Source organism: Pholcus phalangioides, unplaced genomic scaffold, assembly GCF_987345545.1.
Source record: "Pholcus phalangioides strain wild (caught in Gottingen) unplaced genomic scaffold, Ppha-v1.0 ptg000003l_1, whole genome shotgun sequence".
NCBI lineage: Eukaryota > Metazoa > Arthropoda > Arachnida > Araneae > Pholcidae > Pholcus > Pholcus phalangioides.
This window is the reverse complement of record NW_028301596.1, coordinates 55016611-55035685: the sequence shown is the minus strand read 5'-3', so window position 1 is coordinate 55035685 and position 19075 is coordinate 55016611. Positions and strand designations below refer to the sequence as shown.

General features: G+C 37.4%; 1 protein-coding gene across 1 annotated transcript; it reads right to left on the bottom strand.

The window, feature by feature from the left end:
- Positions 1–8017: 8017 nt before the first annotated feature.
- Positions 8018–13107, bottom strand: LOC149088905 (uncharacterized). Its single transcript, XM_089252402.1, has 2 exons — positions 11707–13107; positions 8018–8119 (listed from the first exon to the last, which is right to left on the bottom strand). Exons 1-2 carry the CDS (start codon positions 13105–13107, stop codon positions 8018–8020), a joined length of 1503 nt encoding a protein of 500 aa, XP_089108528.1.
- Positions 13108–19075: the final 5968 nt, after the last annotated feature.

Below are 19075 nucleotides of genomic sequence, written 5' to 3'. Positions count from 1 at the left end.
CTCACAATCCAACGTGCGCTGAAAAAAAGAAAATCACCGCAGAAAATGACCCAAAAATAAACAACACTCTAAGTAAAACTCACGAGAACGAAGAAAAACACAAAGAAAGACACAAAAACACAAAGAAAGACACAAAAACACAAAGAAAGACACAAAATGGCGCACTGGCGTGACGGTAATCCTTCGGTAATCCCCCGGCAACGGTTTCGGATAAAACTTCTTCTATTCGTCGGTGAGCGGAGCGCGATAATAGCACGTCCGTTCCCAACGACGGCGAAGACCATAATGAAATTGATTCAAAATAAATGAAACTGTTCAGTTCTCATGAAATGAAGCAAAAGTTTGAAATTTCATTAAATTTCAAAAATTTGTAAATTTTGAATGAGATATAATCAATTTATACTTCATTTCATGAACTAAACAGTTTTTTTTTAAAGAATTTTATTCAAAAAATTAACATTGATACCATGATATTTCATCATGTTCGCAAGCCGTTTTTATGTATTTTTTGGAAAATTCATAAAAAATAATTAGGTATCAGAGATATGTGAAATTTTATACTGACATATATAGGGTTGCACATACAATCAAGAACATGCATAAAGTATTTCAAATAAGTCATTGATTAAAGAATATTTTTAATGATATTCGTATCAGAGCATAGTTTCTCACCATGTTAAAAGGTATGAGACACCTTAAGTGTACGGTCGTAGAGATATCCACTGAACAAACAATTTGGGACAGCCTGTATCGACATACTGCAGAAATTTTCATTTCCGCGATTCTCTACGACCAAGCCAACGATGACCAAGTGCAAGTTCTTCGAGACACTGACTGAATTTGCTTTTGTGACAGATGTTCCCAAAAGCATGAAGTGAATACAAGCGACGGAATAAATTAATCACACACTCCTAAACATCACGCAATTGCAGATTCATATTCTTCACGCAGAATATAAAGGTGAACTCTTCATCTACCGAATATACGCGTGAGCTTCCGATGCTTCGTAAGTTTTCCCTTGTATAACTAACTGACTGTCCGTTGCTTGATGCTGCTGCATACATGAATTTCATAATACCTTTCAGAGAACCAAATACACAGCTTTACAACTGAATAAAAGCTGACTTTTGCGGCAACGGAATGGAATGGCAATTCGAGTGATACAAGGTTGTATACATGTATCAGAAGGGAGATCGTATATTTGCATATTGCATATCATATGAATCAGAAACAATTGATAATAGCAATTCATGTATCTCTTCGGGTAAAGATTGGTATTCTTTTCTAGTCAAAGGATATCAATCTTTAGTGTCTATCAAATAGTCGGATCTTAGAGTCTATCAAATTTTATAAAATAAACTAGCTGAAATTGCCGGTCCTGCCCGGGTTTTCTTCATATACTGGGAGCAATGAAGAAGTTATAAATCATTGTAAAGGAATAAACATGTTTGAAACGCGCGCGCGTTGTATGGGAAACCAAGATAACACGAAAGTAAATATTCCAAAATTCATTTGTTGAGGGTTATGAATAGGGATACGTAAATTTCGTGTTCACGAAATAACCGCGATAAATGCGAAATTCACGAAATAAATGCGATAAAAGCAAAATTTGCCAATTTTAAGGAATAAATGCAAAAATTTGAATTTTCACTACTTTTTTGCGAAATCTCGATAATTTAAATTTTATCGTTAATTCTTCCGTGTGTTTCCAAGCTATAATTGACACCTTAAAAGAATACGAAACTAAATACGAAAATAAAGGATCTAGTATCAGACCATTGTAATTCGACAGCTTTTTGCCTATTTCTAGTATTTGCCTAGCTATGACGAAGAAAAGCCTATCGTTCATGTTGGATCCCGTTTGGTATACAGTCGGCCTTTAACAATTAGTGTAAAACTCGGCCTCTTTTCCAGAAATTAAGAATTCCAGTCGCGGGGTTGAGTGGGTGCTTGCTCCCTGAAGGAATTCTCACTTTTGATTCAGTTTTGATGCAAGTAACATTAAATTTTAGGTTTTGCCACGAATTGTGCCCAAGCACCATTCATTAAATTATGCCGTATATCCTTCGTGATAGGTCTGCAACTTTAAAGCATCGATTTAGGTGGAGGGGGGGGGGGATGTCGCCGCTTAATCGGATAACGTATAAACGGGCACATCGCTTATTCGAATAAAATTTTTCAGAACCGAAATTTATCCCATAGAGACAATATTACCTTTTCCAGCTTAATCGAATAAATTCAGAAACTCTTTCCCCCACTCGATGCGGCCAGCAGTGCCTATATACCACTAAACCACACATGCACCTCGTCCATATTCCTCTGTGAAATTTCTAAGCACATGTTGGAATTGCATGTGTGTGTTGTGAGCCTGACGGGAAGTTTTGTTTCTGTGTAACGCTTGTTATGTGTAGTGCTGCCATCTGCCGTCTACCTTCTCACTATGACTGAAGTGTAATGACTGAATAATTTTATCGTTGTCGGGCTGTTGCTCTGTGGTGAGACTTTTTAACGGAGAGATCGGCTCGGATTCGCACCTTGAAGTTGGGAACCACAGAAAACCAACTACAGCTAATCACCATTGTGGCGACGGTATGGTTCGAAACCGGATCCTCACGATGTGAGTCCGCGGCCTCAGTGCCTATATAAAGAAAAACAGGTAGCTAGGGAAGCTGTTAGATCGGTTTCTCCTGTTAAAATGGCGAGTTACCACAATTTAGACAATTTCGAAAGTAGCTTAGTGATCGGCACTCATGAGGTTTCCGGAATAGGAGCGACATTCGGATTTTTGCCCACAACCACCGCAAAAGCGCACCGTGATTATAAAGAATCCAGGAAAACATCAAATCTCCGACAGAGGCGCTAACGGAAAAATGGCCTGAAGAGGAACAAGACCACCGACGGCTGACAAGAATCATTTCACCAGATAGACGTGCATCACTGCCTCAAACCCATACAGATTTCGATGTTAGGGCATCCTCAAGTGTCAGCATGTGAACTGCACACACACACACACACTCGGAGCCGAAATCCCACTCGAGCCTCACCTGTTCCGGTCAGCACCGTAATTGGACTGTTGACGACTGGAAATGCGTTGTCTGGTCTAACGTGTTTTGTTTTGAGTGGAATCGGGTTGATGGACGTGTTCGGGCATGAAGAAAACCCCCTTAAAGTCATGTACCCCGGATATCAACAGGAAACTATTCAAGCTGGTAGAGGCTCTGTCATGGGTATGGGACGTGTGTTGCTGTCATAATATGAGACCTCTTATAGGGCTTCGGACGACTATGAATGTCGACTAGTACGTAAACACCCTTCCTGATCACTTACACTCATTCATGTCCCGTGTGTGCATTCCGACGGGATTGGACAATTCCAACAGGACAATGCGACAGCACACACGTCGTAAGTTGCTACCGAGTGGCTCCAGGAACACCTGTGATTTCAGCATCCCCTGTGGGCCACCTAAATCCCCAAACATGATCATTATTGAGCACATATGGGATATCTTGCAACGTGCAATACAAAATCACCTCGCACCGTTTTTGAACTTTGGACTGCCCTGAGAGAATCATGGTGTGAATTGCCTTCAGGATACCTTCACACATTAGTGGTGTCCATGCCGCGTCGTGTTGCCGCAGTTCTGAGTGCTTGAGAGGGACCTACACGATATTCGATGGGTGTACCAGTTTTTCTAGCACTTCAGGGTATTTTTATTGGATAAAATATTTGGAGTTGATGACAAATATGTTGCCAAGTTAATACTTGGGAAATCCTAGACTTAAGATTGGGTACTGGGTTTGAAATATCTAAGTTGCCTTCAGTTTGTATATTTGATAACTTTATTTTCGTTCTCTGTTGAGCCCATAGAGAGCGCTAACTTTCGTAATGAAAAGTAAACATTTTAGTTATCACGATATCGTTGTGATTCATTATAATTTTCATTCCATTTCAATGCCTGATTTATTTCAGAAGATTCATCTATATCACTTTCCAATATATACAAACTATACTGACGGTGTTAAACAGCAAGTGAATTGTTCTCCGCATAATCGAATACCGCGCTTAATCGCATATTGTGGGCTAGAACCATTCACATCTTTTTTAAGCGGGTAAGGCCGGGATTACACTATAAAAGTTTTGTAAAAATGCTTGTATAAAACTTGAAAAATACAACGAATAAGCTGATCGGTTACATTCGAGCAAATGCAACCGATCAGTTTATTGGTTGTTTTTTTCAAGTTTTATAAAAACACTTTTACAAAACTTTTACAGTGTAATCCTGGCCTAAGACTGCATATTAAAAATTTAACTAAGATCGGTCAAAAATTGTAGATTTTATAGGTAACACACACACATACAGAAGATGTATGTATGTTTCATAACAAGGTTGGTTCAATTTATATATAAGTTCATGCAAAAATTCATAACGAAACCCAAAACCGTACTTATGGCTGACAACAATGTAGAAATTTTCATCGTAGTTTTGAAACCAGGATAGTGCTGTACTTCAAGTCCCATACTTTGATTGCAAAGTATAGACTCAAAAATGTCTTTTAAAAGCTAACAAAAATAACCCTTGATAATATTTCAAAACTCTCCTTTTGTCTATTTTCAAAAAGCAAAACCCATACAAAGTCTATCTATTCTGGAAAAAAAAAAGTAAACTTTTTGGAAATACTTCTTGTGTTGTCTTTCGTAACTTTATATTCTCCGACAGGCATTTTACGAAAACTTTTGAGTTTCCGAAGAATAAAACCCCCCTCTAAAAAAACCATATATGTTTTTCTCGAAAAGAGACAGAAAAGAATACACATGTTATGAAAGATATATTTATTTTATATTTGAAGTTTTCTGAATGGGAAGCCATCTTGAAACACAGTTTATAAGCTTCATCACAAAAATCTTTTTTTTGTTGTTCGCTCTGTTGCAAAATATGTAATTTTAAAAATGACAAAATAACTTTTCTTTCATGTCTGTAAAATGTTTGATACAGGGTGAATCAAAATTTTTGATACGAACTGTCAGGGATGATACAAGATACCTAAGCAAACATTTTTTTGTCTTAAAATGTGTTTGAATCACGATGTTGATAGAATGTATTATACGTAGAATATTAGAAATAAATTTCACTGGGAAACTATAGTCTCTCAGGATTTAAAAACAAAAAAAAAATTTAAATATTTTTTGCGCAGGATGGTTATAATTAAACTGACACTACTCAGACGTATGCAGCATTCATTCTGATGAAGGTAGTTTGATTAAACTTGATATATAGACCGTGGGGGTAAAGAAAGGTTCGATTAAAAAAGTGCAAGTTTCGACCGCCAGGTGAAAAAGTGGCGCTTTTTACCGCAGTTATATTTTTCCCATAGTCCAAATAATGTATATACCAAGTTTCAATGAAATACGTCCACATTAAAGGGCATTACATGGGTCGGAGTAACTGACACTACTCAACTTAATCATATTGACACTACTCCGACGTCCGACCTACGTGGTGGACGTATTTCATTGAAACTTTCTATACAGGGTGCCCTGTAAGTGCTAATACGGCCAATATCTCATCAACCACCCGTCGCAGAGGTATGATCCCAATTTAAAAAATGTTCAAAATTCGTTCAAAAATCACCCTGCACCAGTTTTGAGAGTGAAAATTCAGTGAGTAACAAAATAAATAAAAAAATCTAAATTTCCATACGTCCACCCTATTCTCAAAAACCCGATTATTAAAGTTGCTGCCCGATCTCTCTTGGGTCAAAAAAATCTATATATATATATATATATATATTCCAAGTTTCCAATTGCAATATTCGCTGAGATATTCGAATTAAAATATGCGAGGAAAGTTAGGAAAGGACAGCATAAATGAAAAAAAGAAGCGTTGTCCTTTAGTTTTTGCTGTTCTTTCATAACTTTTCTCCGATTTTTGAAGTCAAATACGTATCTTGTCGAATATTGCACTTAGAAACATGGAATTTTTTCTGTAGGCTTCAGGAGATACAGAACCACAACTTTCTAACTGGAAGTTAGAGGGGAAAAGGGGGACCTTATAAAAATTAGGTTTTTTATTTTGTGACTACTGTATATTTTCACTCTCAAAACTAGTACAGATTAATTTTTGAATGCCTTTTTGAGCATTTTTTAAATTGGAATTGCATATCTACGACGGACGGTTGATGAGATAAAGGCTGGACTAGCATTTACAGGACACTCTTTATCCGTTATTTGGACCGTGAGAAAAATATAATTGAGATAAAAAGCTCCACTTTTACACCTGGTGGTCAAAAGTTAAACTATTTTTTATTAAATCTTTCTTTCCCCCCCCCCCGGTCCATATATCCTATGTACCAAGTTTCATCAAAATACCTCCATCAGAATGGGCGCTACATGTCTGAGTAACGTCAGTCTATCTATAACCACCCTGTATATTTTAACTAATTTTTAATACATGTTGAGAAAAAAGACCATGAGTTTTAAAATTTTTCTTATGAGCACCAGTTTATCTGAAATTATTTCTTTAAAATAAATGAGGAAACAAAAATTAGTTGAAATTTCTGAGAATCTTCATCAGTAACTCCTTATAATTTGCTTCTTCCTTTTGAAACGTTCAGAAAATCCATCACCAAAGTTAACGCTTGTATTGATAAATAAAAGTGACGTCCTCACAAAAAAAAAAAAATTTATGCTTTAGACTTCATTCTACGCTGCAATATTAGTGGAAAAAAAATTTTAATGGGGCTAATCAACCTCCCCGAATCAATATTTTGCATTTCCCATAAAAATATTATCGCTGGATTTACTTGAGTGCCGTAAACGTGGGCAACTTTGGTCCCTTTTTTTAAACTTTCAAATTCATTTTCCAATAAACCGAATATTATTACGGTTATTTAAGTTATGTTAACCTTTTTTTATATTGATAGGATATCTAAAATTATGTATATGTAAACGAAAAAAGGACTTATTTAACTTGAGCCAATTAAATAAAAAAATTTTGGGCCAATGTTAGTTACCCTTGCATGTTCCTAACTTTAGCCCACTTGACTTTTTTTCGTATCTTAACGCATTAAATGGAGAACTAGGGCATTTCTTGAACCTGGCCTCATAATGAAACTTTAAAATTCGAATTGTATTGATCACATATAAAAATAGCAATATTTACATTTTTCTTTTAACTTTCACTTAACAATCTTATGTCTTACAAATTGTTGATTAAAAAACCTCTTTTAACAGGCTTTGGGGTGGGGGCTTAATTACTTCTTTTATGCATTCCAGTTATGAAACAAAATGTCTTTGTCGTGGGGGCCATTCCCAAAACTTTTGGGTATGTGCTCCACATACAGTCCACCATAGCTCCTTTCTCTTCCACAGCAAACGCCAATCCTGGAAACTATTGTTATCTGTTTTCTCGTTTCGAGATTGTACTTCTTCTTTTGGCTTTGTATATATATATATTAGCAAGAATTACAAAAGAGCAACTGACAGAAACCAGATTTATTTCAAAAATTTCAAAAGTCAGAGTACAGTGCCAAAAAGATAGCTTTATACACATAACTCGAAATTATAAGATTAGAGCTAAAATGAGGAGACGTAAAATAAAAATAAATTAGAAGAGATTGAAAAATTGGAAAAAATTATGGATCAATGAGGAGGTCGTTCTCAAGGGGGAACCTCCCACATTGCTCCAAACTGCAAAAAGTTTTCTAATGATGGTAGGCCTAATAGGCAAAAATTTACCATCAGTTTCCCCGACATTTTTGCGATAAACAAGCTTTAGAAGTCAATAAGCAAATATGAGAAAATACAAAATTTACAAAAAAGATATGAAAAGTCACATGAGTATATATATATATATATAGTATTTGCTTCTTCTACTTTTTCTAAAACTTCGGTACTGAAAACCTTGGGATGACCCGGTGTGCCAGAAAACGCATTCTTAAGTCTGTCTTTGATGGTGCTTCGGAGTATTTCAAAATGCTCTGCAGCTTGCAGTTTGCCATCTCACCAGATCTAACAGCATCTAAGCAGTTTCGACGATGGTCATTGCTGTAGTCTTCATATATCTTCGTTTTACAGGCTGCCGCTTCAATTTATACACCATCTTTCCAGTCTGAAACGATAACTTCAAATAGGAAAGACATGAAAAAAAACATAATTATAACATGGCAGGACCGTTGCCAGAAATGTATTTCGGAGGAAGACAACTAGCATTTCGGGGGGGGGGGGGACCAAACTGGTAGAACACTAGACTTAAGCATTGTTATTATCTACATATCAGCCATTTTACAACAGTTCGGGTGTTAAGTAACAGACTACCCTGGTCCGCCCTCTCGCTACGGCCTTGACACAATGTAAAATTATGTAACAAACAAATTACCAAGGGTTGCAAAAATACGACCTACTTTGGCCCAACATTTTGATGAGCCAAAGTAAGGTGCACATTTTCCAGGTTTCCAGAGCTTAAATTTCCAATTAATGTTTTCGAAAAACAGGAAAGATTGAACGGAATTTAAATCATACTGCAGTTGGAAGTATTAAATTGTGTTTCTAATTATAAGCGCTTACCTTATCTTGAAAAAAGGGGGATTATAATCTTCACAGTTGAAAATTTGAGTCGCTGTGGAAGTCGAGTGGTCATAGTGACGGACTCGCATCACGAGGATCCGGGTTCGAACCCCACTGGCACCACAGTGGTGGTCGGCTGAAGTTGGTTTTCTGTGGTTTCCAACTTCAAGGCGCGAATGCGAGCCGATCTCCCCGTTAAAAAGTCTCTCCACAGACAGCAACAGGCCTACAACGTTACAAATATTCAATCACTTCACTCACCATTTGAAGTACAGATGGCAGCACTGAAATACCCGACACAACACTAGCTACACACTCAGACCGTTAGGTGCACTCTCTTTGTTCCAGACTCTGTCACGAAGCCGGGCTGGAAGAGATCTCGGCCACGGGATAAGTCCGGGTTGCAGAGCTCCTGGCGTTCATTCATTCAGTTGAAAATTTGAGAAGGCGGGGGGGGGGTTGAAACCACGTGTAATCAAAGTATAAATATATATACACCCCTACTGCTGCCTAAGGGGTCATTAAAGTATTACGTCAGCATCGATTAGGGGTTGGGTTTGCTGACTTTTGATGACAGGGGGGGGGGTGATGTTACGTCATCAACTACCCTTCATGAAAATATGAAATATTCTTAATGGTATCTTACTCGGGGTGCCAAAAAACTAGGAAAACTTTTCCCTAATTTTCGGGCACATAAACTAACATTCTCTCTTTTGATAAGTCCTCTACAGCTACACAACACAGCCACTTAAGTGATCTCTAAATGTTCCGCGGATCCTTGAACTGATCTGGAAATGTGTCAGAACAGCTGAAGTGTTTAGAAATGTGTTGCGGGCCACTCAAGTGCTCTAGAAATGTGTCGCAGGCCGTTCAAGTGCTGTGGAACTGAGCCGCGCGTCACTCAGTTGATCCGTAGTTATGCCGCGCATCAGTTAAGTAATCTGTGAACGGGCCGCGGATCACTTAAATAATCAAGGAATGTGCTGCGGGGTAACTTGAGAGTAGTGTAGAACTGCACTACCGACACTTGAGTGCTCTGAAACTGTGTCGCATGCGACTTAAGGGTTTTCTAAGTGTGCCACGGACCACTTAAGTGTTCTGGAACTGTGCCGCGGGTCACTCAAGTGATACGTGAATATGCCACGTGCCTACACGAGTGATCCGAAAATGTGCCACGGGTCGCTTAAATGATATGTAAGCGTCCCGCTTAGTTCATTTTTACAAAATTAGGTTTTATCGGCTGTGAGACTACATTTCGTACGCAGGCCATGGGTTTAGCATATATGACTTAAAGCATGGGTCTTCAACCTTTCTCGATGGGCGATCGCTGCGTATGCCCATCATCAAACGAAGAGCACTACCAGGCAATTTTGACATGGGTATGCGTGAAATCTGCAAAATTGTAATCTTTGAATGAAATTTTTGCAGGCTGTTTAATCGAAGTGTTGATCAAGTGCCCGCGAACGCGCGAAATCTGACACGAGCGCTGAACATTCTTGGTGCTTCGAGGAGCACCATCGAGGAATAGGTTGAAGATGGCTGGCTTAGAGGGTGGGACGTAATGAATTTCTTAAAAAGAAATTTTGAGTTCTTAGCCCTCAAATAGCATTGAGATTAACAGAAATTAATTAGAACAGCATATGAAGGTATTTTCTTCTGAAATTTTAATTTTTAAAAAATAATTTTTGCATTTAAAAATATTTATTATATTATTATTATATTCCGCATTTATTTATTTACAATAACCCCAGAAGGCATGAAATGCACATACTGGAAGAAAAGAAAAAAAAATAATAATAATAGTCAGTACGGGAAGCACTTCGCTTACGGAGCCAGGTCGAAATCCCCAATATTGGAAGCAAATTTTGCGTAGGAGGCACATACAAGTTCTGATGGAAGACTGTTCCATATTCTTGCCACACGGCATCTATATCCGTGGAAAAAACAATCCCTTCTAGCCATTGGTACTCTTATTTGGAAGCGATGCCTACGTAGGTTAACTCGCCTGTCTATGATCTCAAAGAAAGGCTCTCTCGATGGTAGATAAACAATTTGGTGGACTAGTTTGTAGCACATCTTCAGATCTGCAGCGATTCTACGCCATTCCAGTGAGTGTAAACCCAGAAATTGAAGTCTCTGGCAATAATATAGACCGCTCGTGCCTGCTATTCGTTTAGTAAACGACCTCTGTGGCTTTTCGAGGAGCTGTATGTCCTTGATTTTGTAAGGGCTCCATACTTGCGAACAGAACTCCAGGGTCGGGCGAACGTACACACAGAAAGCATATGACAACGTATGCGCATCACACTTACGGTATGCCGTACGTAACATATATGAAATTCTATTAGCTTTGCAGACTATGCCATGATAATGATCAGTGAAATCCAGAATGCGGCTCATTGCAATACCTAAATCCACGCATGTATCCAATTGCTGTAACGTTTCATTACCTAGTTGGTAATATTCAGGATCGGTGCGTCTACCTAAATGCATTGATCCACTTTTTGATGATGAAATAGGTAGCTTATACTGACAACTCCACTGGAAAAGTTGTTGGCATGCAATTCTTAAGCCCCTAGTGTTTTCCACTGGAGAGAATAACTTCACGTCATCAGCGAATTGCAATAGAGAGATGGGTGACACAGCCTGAGTAATATCGTAAGTGTACAAAGTAAATAAGATCGGGCCTAACACCGATCCCTGGACAACTCCGCTTGGCACCTGACATTCTCTAGACATGACGCTGGCTACGCGAACCTGATGAACTCTGTCTGACAGCAGTTCCTGAATTATCCTCACAACTTTATCCGGAACCCCCATGCAAGCTAGCTTCCTCAGTAGTAGCAATCTGTCTACTTTATCAAATGCCTTTTGGAAATCGACGTAAATTACATCAATCTCTTGTCCAGAGTCTATAGCACTCTCCCATATATCATGACAAATCAACTGCTGCACTGGTAAGGAGCGGCCAGGAATGAAGCCAAACTGAACTGAGGGGATTAAGCCCATATCGTCGGCAAACGGAAGTAACTGATTGACGATGCATCTCTCGAAAATTTTGCAGGATATATCGGTTAACGATATCGGGCGATAATTATTCGGATCTGCCCTGGAGCCTTTATTCTTATAAATTGGACTAATAACTGCAGATTTCCAAGAGCATGGGATAGACCCGTAGTCATAGAAGGATGTGAAGATGGAGCTAAGCAGAGAAGATATCGGGTCTGAAAGACGTTTGTAGAAACAACTGGGTATTCCGTCAGGACCCGGAGATGATCGACCAGGAAGGGAAGCAATAATGGCTTTTATCGTCTGAGTGCTGAACATGTCACGAAAGAAGGGATGATCATTCATAAGGCCTTGATAACGATAGTCGTAACCGGAACAACTGAAATTATATGAACCAGAAAATATGTCCGCAAAAACGTTTGCTTTCTCATAATCTTCCGTTATCGTGGTGCCATTCACAGTTAGCGTTGGTATGTCCCGGGATACACGAAGTCTACTGCGGACATCTCGGTGGAAAAAGTTCCGATCACGATTTTTACAGAGGTTGAGGAGATGTAAACTCTCTTTCTCTTGGACGTAATTTGCATAGTTCCTAGCCATGACCTTGTATTGTTCTTTAGTGGTTTGACTAGGTATTGATCTATATTGACGCCAAGCATGCAATTTCCTATTGTTTAGCATTCGTAAAACCTTATCTTTTTTTCTAAATCTCATTTGACGGGGAACATGTTCACGAGACCGCAGAAATAGAGCTGGCAAAGCATCCGCAGCTGAGATAGTTCCAGCCAGTACTTGGTTCTGCAGATCTTTTACAATAGCTGATAATCTTGGATAATCTGCATTGTGATAGTTTAGTGTTGATCGGCAATCTAATCCTGTTGTAATATGCAATGAGAAGTGTATCGGCAAGTGCGGTGGATTATCGCTGTTGCAGAAGGGTGGAAGTGCATATACGTCGTAGACCACCGAAGGATGGGTAGCAAACAGAAGATCTAAGAAGTTTTCCCCTTTCGTGGGAAAATCGACCAACTGAACAAGGCCTAGTTCTGCTGATATTGACATGAACTGTGACTCCAGTTCAGACGAGAATCTCCCGTTTATCCAATCGATTCCCCGCATGTTGAAGTCCCCGACCAAAATCACCGGAAAGCGCGCAGAGCAGTAATGCCTTAGTTCTCTACAAAACTCACACCAATGATCTAAATTACATGCTTTATTTGGTGGAACGTACGCCGTAATAAGCCTGCACTTCCTATTTCCGCTTTTTATATCCACCGATATTATCTCAACATCTTGATTTCCATTATGCACGTTCACCAGCTTAGGTTTCAGGCTGCTTCGAATAATAATGCATACACCTCCTCCCGCAGTAGTTTCTCTGTCGTATCGAAAAATATCGTATCCTGGTAGACATATCAAGGAAGACGAAACTGATTGATGTAACCAAGTCTCTGCTATACACAGAATGTCGACCTCATTTGACTGAATGCAGCAACGCAAATCGTCAATTTTATTCACAATACTTCTGGGGTTCATGAATATACCTGTAACTCTTGATTCAGAATCGGATGCGTGTTCATTTGTTGAAGTAATTGACGATGACTCTTCTCCGTACAGTCATTGTTGATTAGAGGTGTCCCTCTGACCGGGCAATGCTTCCGTCATAGTACAATCTCCAGCCGGATCCTCCAGAAGATATCTGGGAATACCAAAAAACTCTCTGATGTGTATACCAGATGGCCAGTGGAATGGATCACTCAATGAATCCCAATTACTATCGACAGTGGTAAGTACAAAAGATGCATACTTGTTTGAGTTCCTTGTATTCAGCTTAACGCAGTCGTACTCGAGTTGCGTGTCTTGCAGTATGCGACGTACGTCCGAGATAGATGTCTCTGGAGCAAATCTGGGATAGGGCACGAGTCTCCCCCTCCCTCCCCCGCGTACATCTCTGATCCTAATATGTGTTAGGGGTAGAGAACAGAGCTGACAAAATTTTGCTCACAAGGGAGGGATGGGGTCAGCGTTTTGCTGACTTTTGCTGAAAAGGAGGGGGTGGGGGGGGGGGGTCAAAAATGCCTAAAAATCTGCTGACGTAATACTTGAACGGTCTCTAGTTGGCATTTGTTGAACTAACCAATGTACTCAGTTACCTAGCTTAGAGCAGCTACCTAACAGAAACTAGTTCCAAAGATGATTATATTTGCAGTAATTACAATACGTTTTATTATTTTATCGTTTTGGGCCAACGATAGGTAACAGAGCCAAAGTAGCCCGCGTTTACGGTAGATATTTCATATATATACTTTGCTATTCTAAATACTAAAAACTGCGTTAAGCTGAGACTCCTGCTGTCACCTATTGAATAAAATCAAAACTATCTGTCATATGTCTGAAAATAAAATGTTTGTTGATTTCAAACCTGTGTAAAATGAAAATGAACTGTATGTAGCATAAAACTAGAATTTTTTTTTCACTGCTATTCAGCATACCAATGTAAATCTTGTACTTCAAAACTAAAAAGCTTATTAACCAGTATTTTAGCGCTTGAAATTTACACCTGTAAGAAGCATAAAGAAGATATATAGCATCATAACATATTTTGTTCGTTTTCATGCTGCATACCGGTTTAAAACTAACCACTAACTTTACTTTAAAAAATATATAACAGATAGTTTACTTTTTATTTGATAGGTGGTAGCAGGTGCCCCCACATTTTCTTGATGGATATTTTTTTGTAAGCATATAATAAAACTTTTAACGGCTTTAGAGTCAATCGTAGAATTTTTATCCCTTTCAGGCACTTTATATGCAGTATAATAGGCCCACATAATATGTACTTTTTTTGAAAATACGTATATATATTTTTACTTGTTTTTATACAAACTACGAAGTGTTTTTCCCATTTTTACGTGAATACCATCAGGATATACAAATCCACTAGAAGTGAGGTTTTCGAGAAAAGCCCAGTTGCAGTATGTGATTCCATTTTGAGCCTGATTGTAGTTGACTGCTAATTGTTGGGACCGTGAAAATATATCGAAATGCGCTGAATACACACATTTGCATCATGGCTTCCAAAGGAATTTCTGAAGAAGACGATTTCTGGAGAATTTCACGTATGTGTGTGTAAGAACACTTGCGTCATCGTCAATGAGAAGAAAATTAAAAAAAAACGAAAATGTTTGAATTTTTTTGTTATCTTTTTTGTATGCCCGCGTCGGGAATGTGGTCTGTATGCGCGGTCGAAATTTCTACATGCCCCCAGGCATGTCGGCCAATAGATTTGTTGAACCCTGATTCATCATGGTGAACATTGAAATGTGTTGCGTGAAATTCGAATAGGAGGCAACTAATTAATTAGGCAATGTTAAATCCGAAGTTTAAAGTTGTGATACGTTGCAGCATATTATGGAGAGTTCTTGAGAGTTCTTGGACGGATGTCTGAGGTGGAGTCTTATTTAGGAAATGTTTTTTGGCCACAATCTGCGAATTCCGATTCACCCATGTCGATAGGTGTGATCAATGTGTGGAGGAAAGGGTGTACAAGTAAAGTTTTTGGAACCTCAGCGTTATATAAAACACGTTTAACTTTTATCTCAGTACGGGAAACATCGATCCTCATTAAAGGATATTTACAGGGTGATTAGATGATTTTTCCCCTTGACGCATTTCACTGGTGAACCGTTGATCATAAAGGTGTACTTCCAGTTAGAAAAATCATCCAAATTACGTGTAGAACTCAGTTACGTTATTCATGTTGCAAGGGGTCGCATAGTTATTAAAATATAAAACTAACTTTTTATACGGACACCCTGTCCTCGAAACCCCTCTCCATTATTTCCTATGGGGAAGTTTGATTCGAATAACGAGCACGTTGGCGGAACGAATTAAGCTCGTTAACCGAAGTTCCACTGTATAACAACGTAGGTTTTTTTGTTCGCTTTCAATTATCTCTCCTCTGGAGAAGAAAATTTAGAAATAATTAGTAGGCAACACAAAAAACCATCCCCGCAACAGATGCAGACAAATTCCAACATGTTGAAAGAGGGGAAAAACAGTTAAGATCACATAATAACATAAGTAACCAACACTTTTAATCAATCTTCACTTTCTGTTCCATTGAACCAAATTGATTTGTCTCAAAGCATAAATTAAACCGAAAAGAAAGAAAAAACAAAAATCCCTATTTTTTTAAGCCTCCTTCTTAGTTGTATTCGCGTGACGACAAACCAGGAAGGACATTGTAGAATAACTAACAACAGCAACAAAAAAAACCAATCGACGAAACATAATCAATGAGTCTTGATGTGGAAAAGTCTTAAAAAGACACGTTATTAAGTGAAAACTAGCCAACCGAAGAAGTCTCAGTCCTTGTAATGTTCTTGAAGGGCTTTTCGGACTCACGTGCACGGGGGCCCCCGGGGGCGGCTGTAGTTGGAGAAGCAAGCTATTCCCCTCCTCATCAATGTTTTCTAGAACTTTCTTTTGCCGAATTTCGCGATGCCCGAATGATTCTGTTCTAAATACACGGGCGCAAACGTAATAAGAGAGAGAGAGAGACTCTCACCATCGCCGTGTCTAAAATTCAATCAGATAATATTCTTGTTTTCTTCTCTGGCACAGAGTTTTTCCGGTGAATACTGGTATGTCTGATAGTTTGGAGATATATAATGTCCCTCCCATCGGACAATATCAACAATGACTTCCTTCATCGATACATGATCGATACGTAACACTATCTCTTTGGAATTCGAGTGGGGACGCGTAAAGAAAATTGGAATCGTGTTGGTTCGATTATACGGAAATTCGCCGTGGAAATTACACTTGATTTTTCACAATTGGGGAATTTTGTTGTTTTGACGTTTATCTTAAAATGTAATTTCGATATATATATATATATATAGGTTTGTCATGCATAAATATGATGGATATGTCCAGATGGAAATATCCTTATAAGGCTTCAGAAGCCATATTTAGATAGAAAATTACGCATAAAATAAGACGTATTTTTAGAAAGACGTAATAGTTTAGAAATATTGTGAGGAATTCATTTTTTTTTATTTGTAGGTAATTACAATTGATACGCACGTACAGAATTTTTTTTAAAGGAATTTTTTTTTATTAAATATTTAAAAATTTAATGCAGTGATAATTATTGCTTTATAGGTTAATATAATAAAATATTTACAATATTTAATTGAATAAATAGTAATTTTTGTTAATAAACGTTGCTATAAATATTGGTATTTAACTCTTTAATGAATAGCTTAGCACACGCGCAGAACATTTGTTAAAAAGTCGTATTATGCTGCTATTACCCAAGTATATTCATAATTATACTGTACTACTTATATTAATTTATAATTTTACGTATATTTTTGGAGAAATAAATAGTAAAAAGGAATTATAGCTCACCATTTACACACATTTATGTATTTTAATATTACAGAAACGTTATTATAAGTTCCTCTTTTTTACCCTTAAAATTTAAAAATCTACATAAAATGAATATTTGAACATGTGCAAGGGTTAACAATGTCAATAATAGTTTTGATATTTATAATTTGATATTTGAGGACGTGTTTATTAGCTTAAAATAAGAGTTTCCTGTATAGTATTATGTGATAATAAATTCACGTATGTCTCAAAAATTTCATTGAGTTTTTAGATAATATTATCAGTTCAGGTATAGTAGATATTTAAAAAAAAATAGAGAAATAATTGTATATCAGAGAGAATGATAAATTGTTTTAAAAATATTTATAGTAACATTAGAGGAGGGTCTCTATAGCATGACCCAACCCAACAGGGTAAAGGGATTACGTCCCTTAAGGGACAGAGTCCGGGTCTTGTCTGGTTTTTCAGAAGAGGGTAAAGGACTTTTACTGTTCCTCATATTGTCACCATTAAACGCATCCTACAGCATCGACCATTAAATAATGCATTAATTAATTTTCAAAATCAATAACCATCTTAATGTATTAAAATCTACTTTAAAAAATTTTCCAAATCATTTTCGTTTCGAATCACCATAATGACCGATCACTTGAGTTATTTATGATACACATATTCTGCTCATTTTTACCCCCGATGTCTACTATTTGGCATTTTTAAAAAAAACACCTGACATGACTTCGAGCTAATTACGATGAAATCATCGAAACATAATTTCAATAATTAAAGGAAATTAAAACTCTGCAAAACTTTTGTAAGTACAAAAAAAAACACCCTTAATTGAAAAGACGGAGTTTCGAGTAACTTAATATTAGCTCTCATTTAATTCTTCGCAAATTCTAAATTACGTCCTCGAAGTAATTATATACACGTATATATGGACGTTTCAAACTTCAATTCAATTAACTGAAAAGTTTGATGAGAGAAAAAAAAAATGTCTTCAAGTGACGAAACACACACGTTTGTTCGAAATGCTTAAATTATAAATTTCAAAAAGAAAGTAAAATCTCTTCTAAATTGGAAACATATATATTTCAAATATCTCCCCTTTGAGAATGAAAGCAAAAATATATATTTCGTGGAAGCAAAGCTTCTCTCCTTACAAATTAATTACGCGCAGCAATTTCAACAAGAGGGGGGAAATGCCTTTGATCTTAAGGGTGGAAGTTTTCTCCGGCATGTGGATTAAAAGATGAGAAGCAGTCAAGTCTCTCACTTGTATACGAATTTCAATCTTTTTAAAGCCCCGGTATTCAATTTTAAATTCATTATGATACTAAAAGTGGGAGTTTAAAAGAAAAAAAAAATAGTTTTCACATTTCTCCAACAGAATTAAGTTTTTCCTCCAGTAGCCATGGTGCGTATTGAAACATGTGGAATTCATGGCAAAGAAGAAGAGATTGCGTGTGTGTGGATTTCTACATTGAAGAAAAGAATTCTGGAATCCTTTCTAAAGTTTCTCCTCCTCCTCCTAATCTCGCGCTAATGAGTTCGTAGGAAATTTCCAGGAAAGAGTTTATGGAAATGGGAGTATATATCCACTATCGTCCTTTATCTCCGACGGGAAAAAAAACCTGATCGAGGTGGGATTTTGAACCTAGTTTCCACGGAAACATCTCTAATACTGTTCTGTTTATTTTTTCAACATCTTTACTCCTCTAAACAAACTTATTTTATGTAAATAAGATATTTATTTTTTAATATCATAGCTAATCAATTACGTATGTAGGTACGTATAAGTAAGGGGAACGCTACTACATCATAGTTTTTCTATATTAATGAATAGTAACGATAACTTTGAATTTATTAACACCGATGAAAAATCATAGTTTGGAAGCGATTGTAATTAAATTGTAATGCTGCTGGAATGATCTGATTGGCAATCATGTGCAAAAAAAAATTATTGCATTCTTTTCGAATTCATTCAGCTGGACTCCGTGATCTAAAAAAATAGATACGTAGCTCTCACATGCACTACCAGGGTGGGTTGAGTAAAGTCTCGTATAAGAAATTATCCAACAAAAATGTCTATACGTCGTGTATAGAT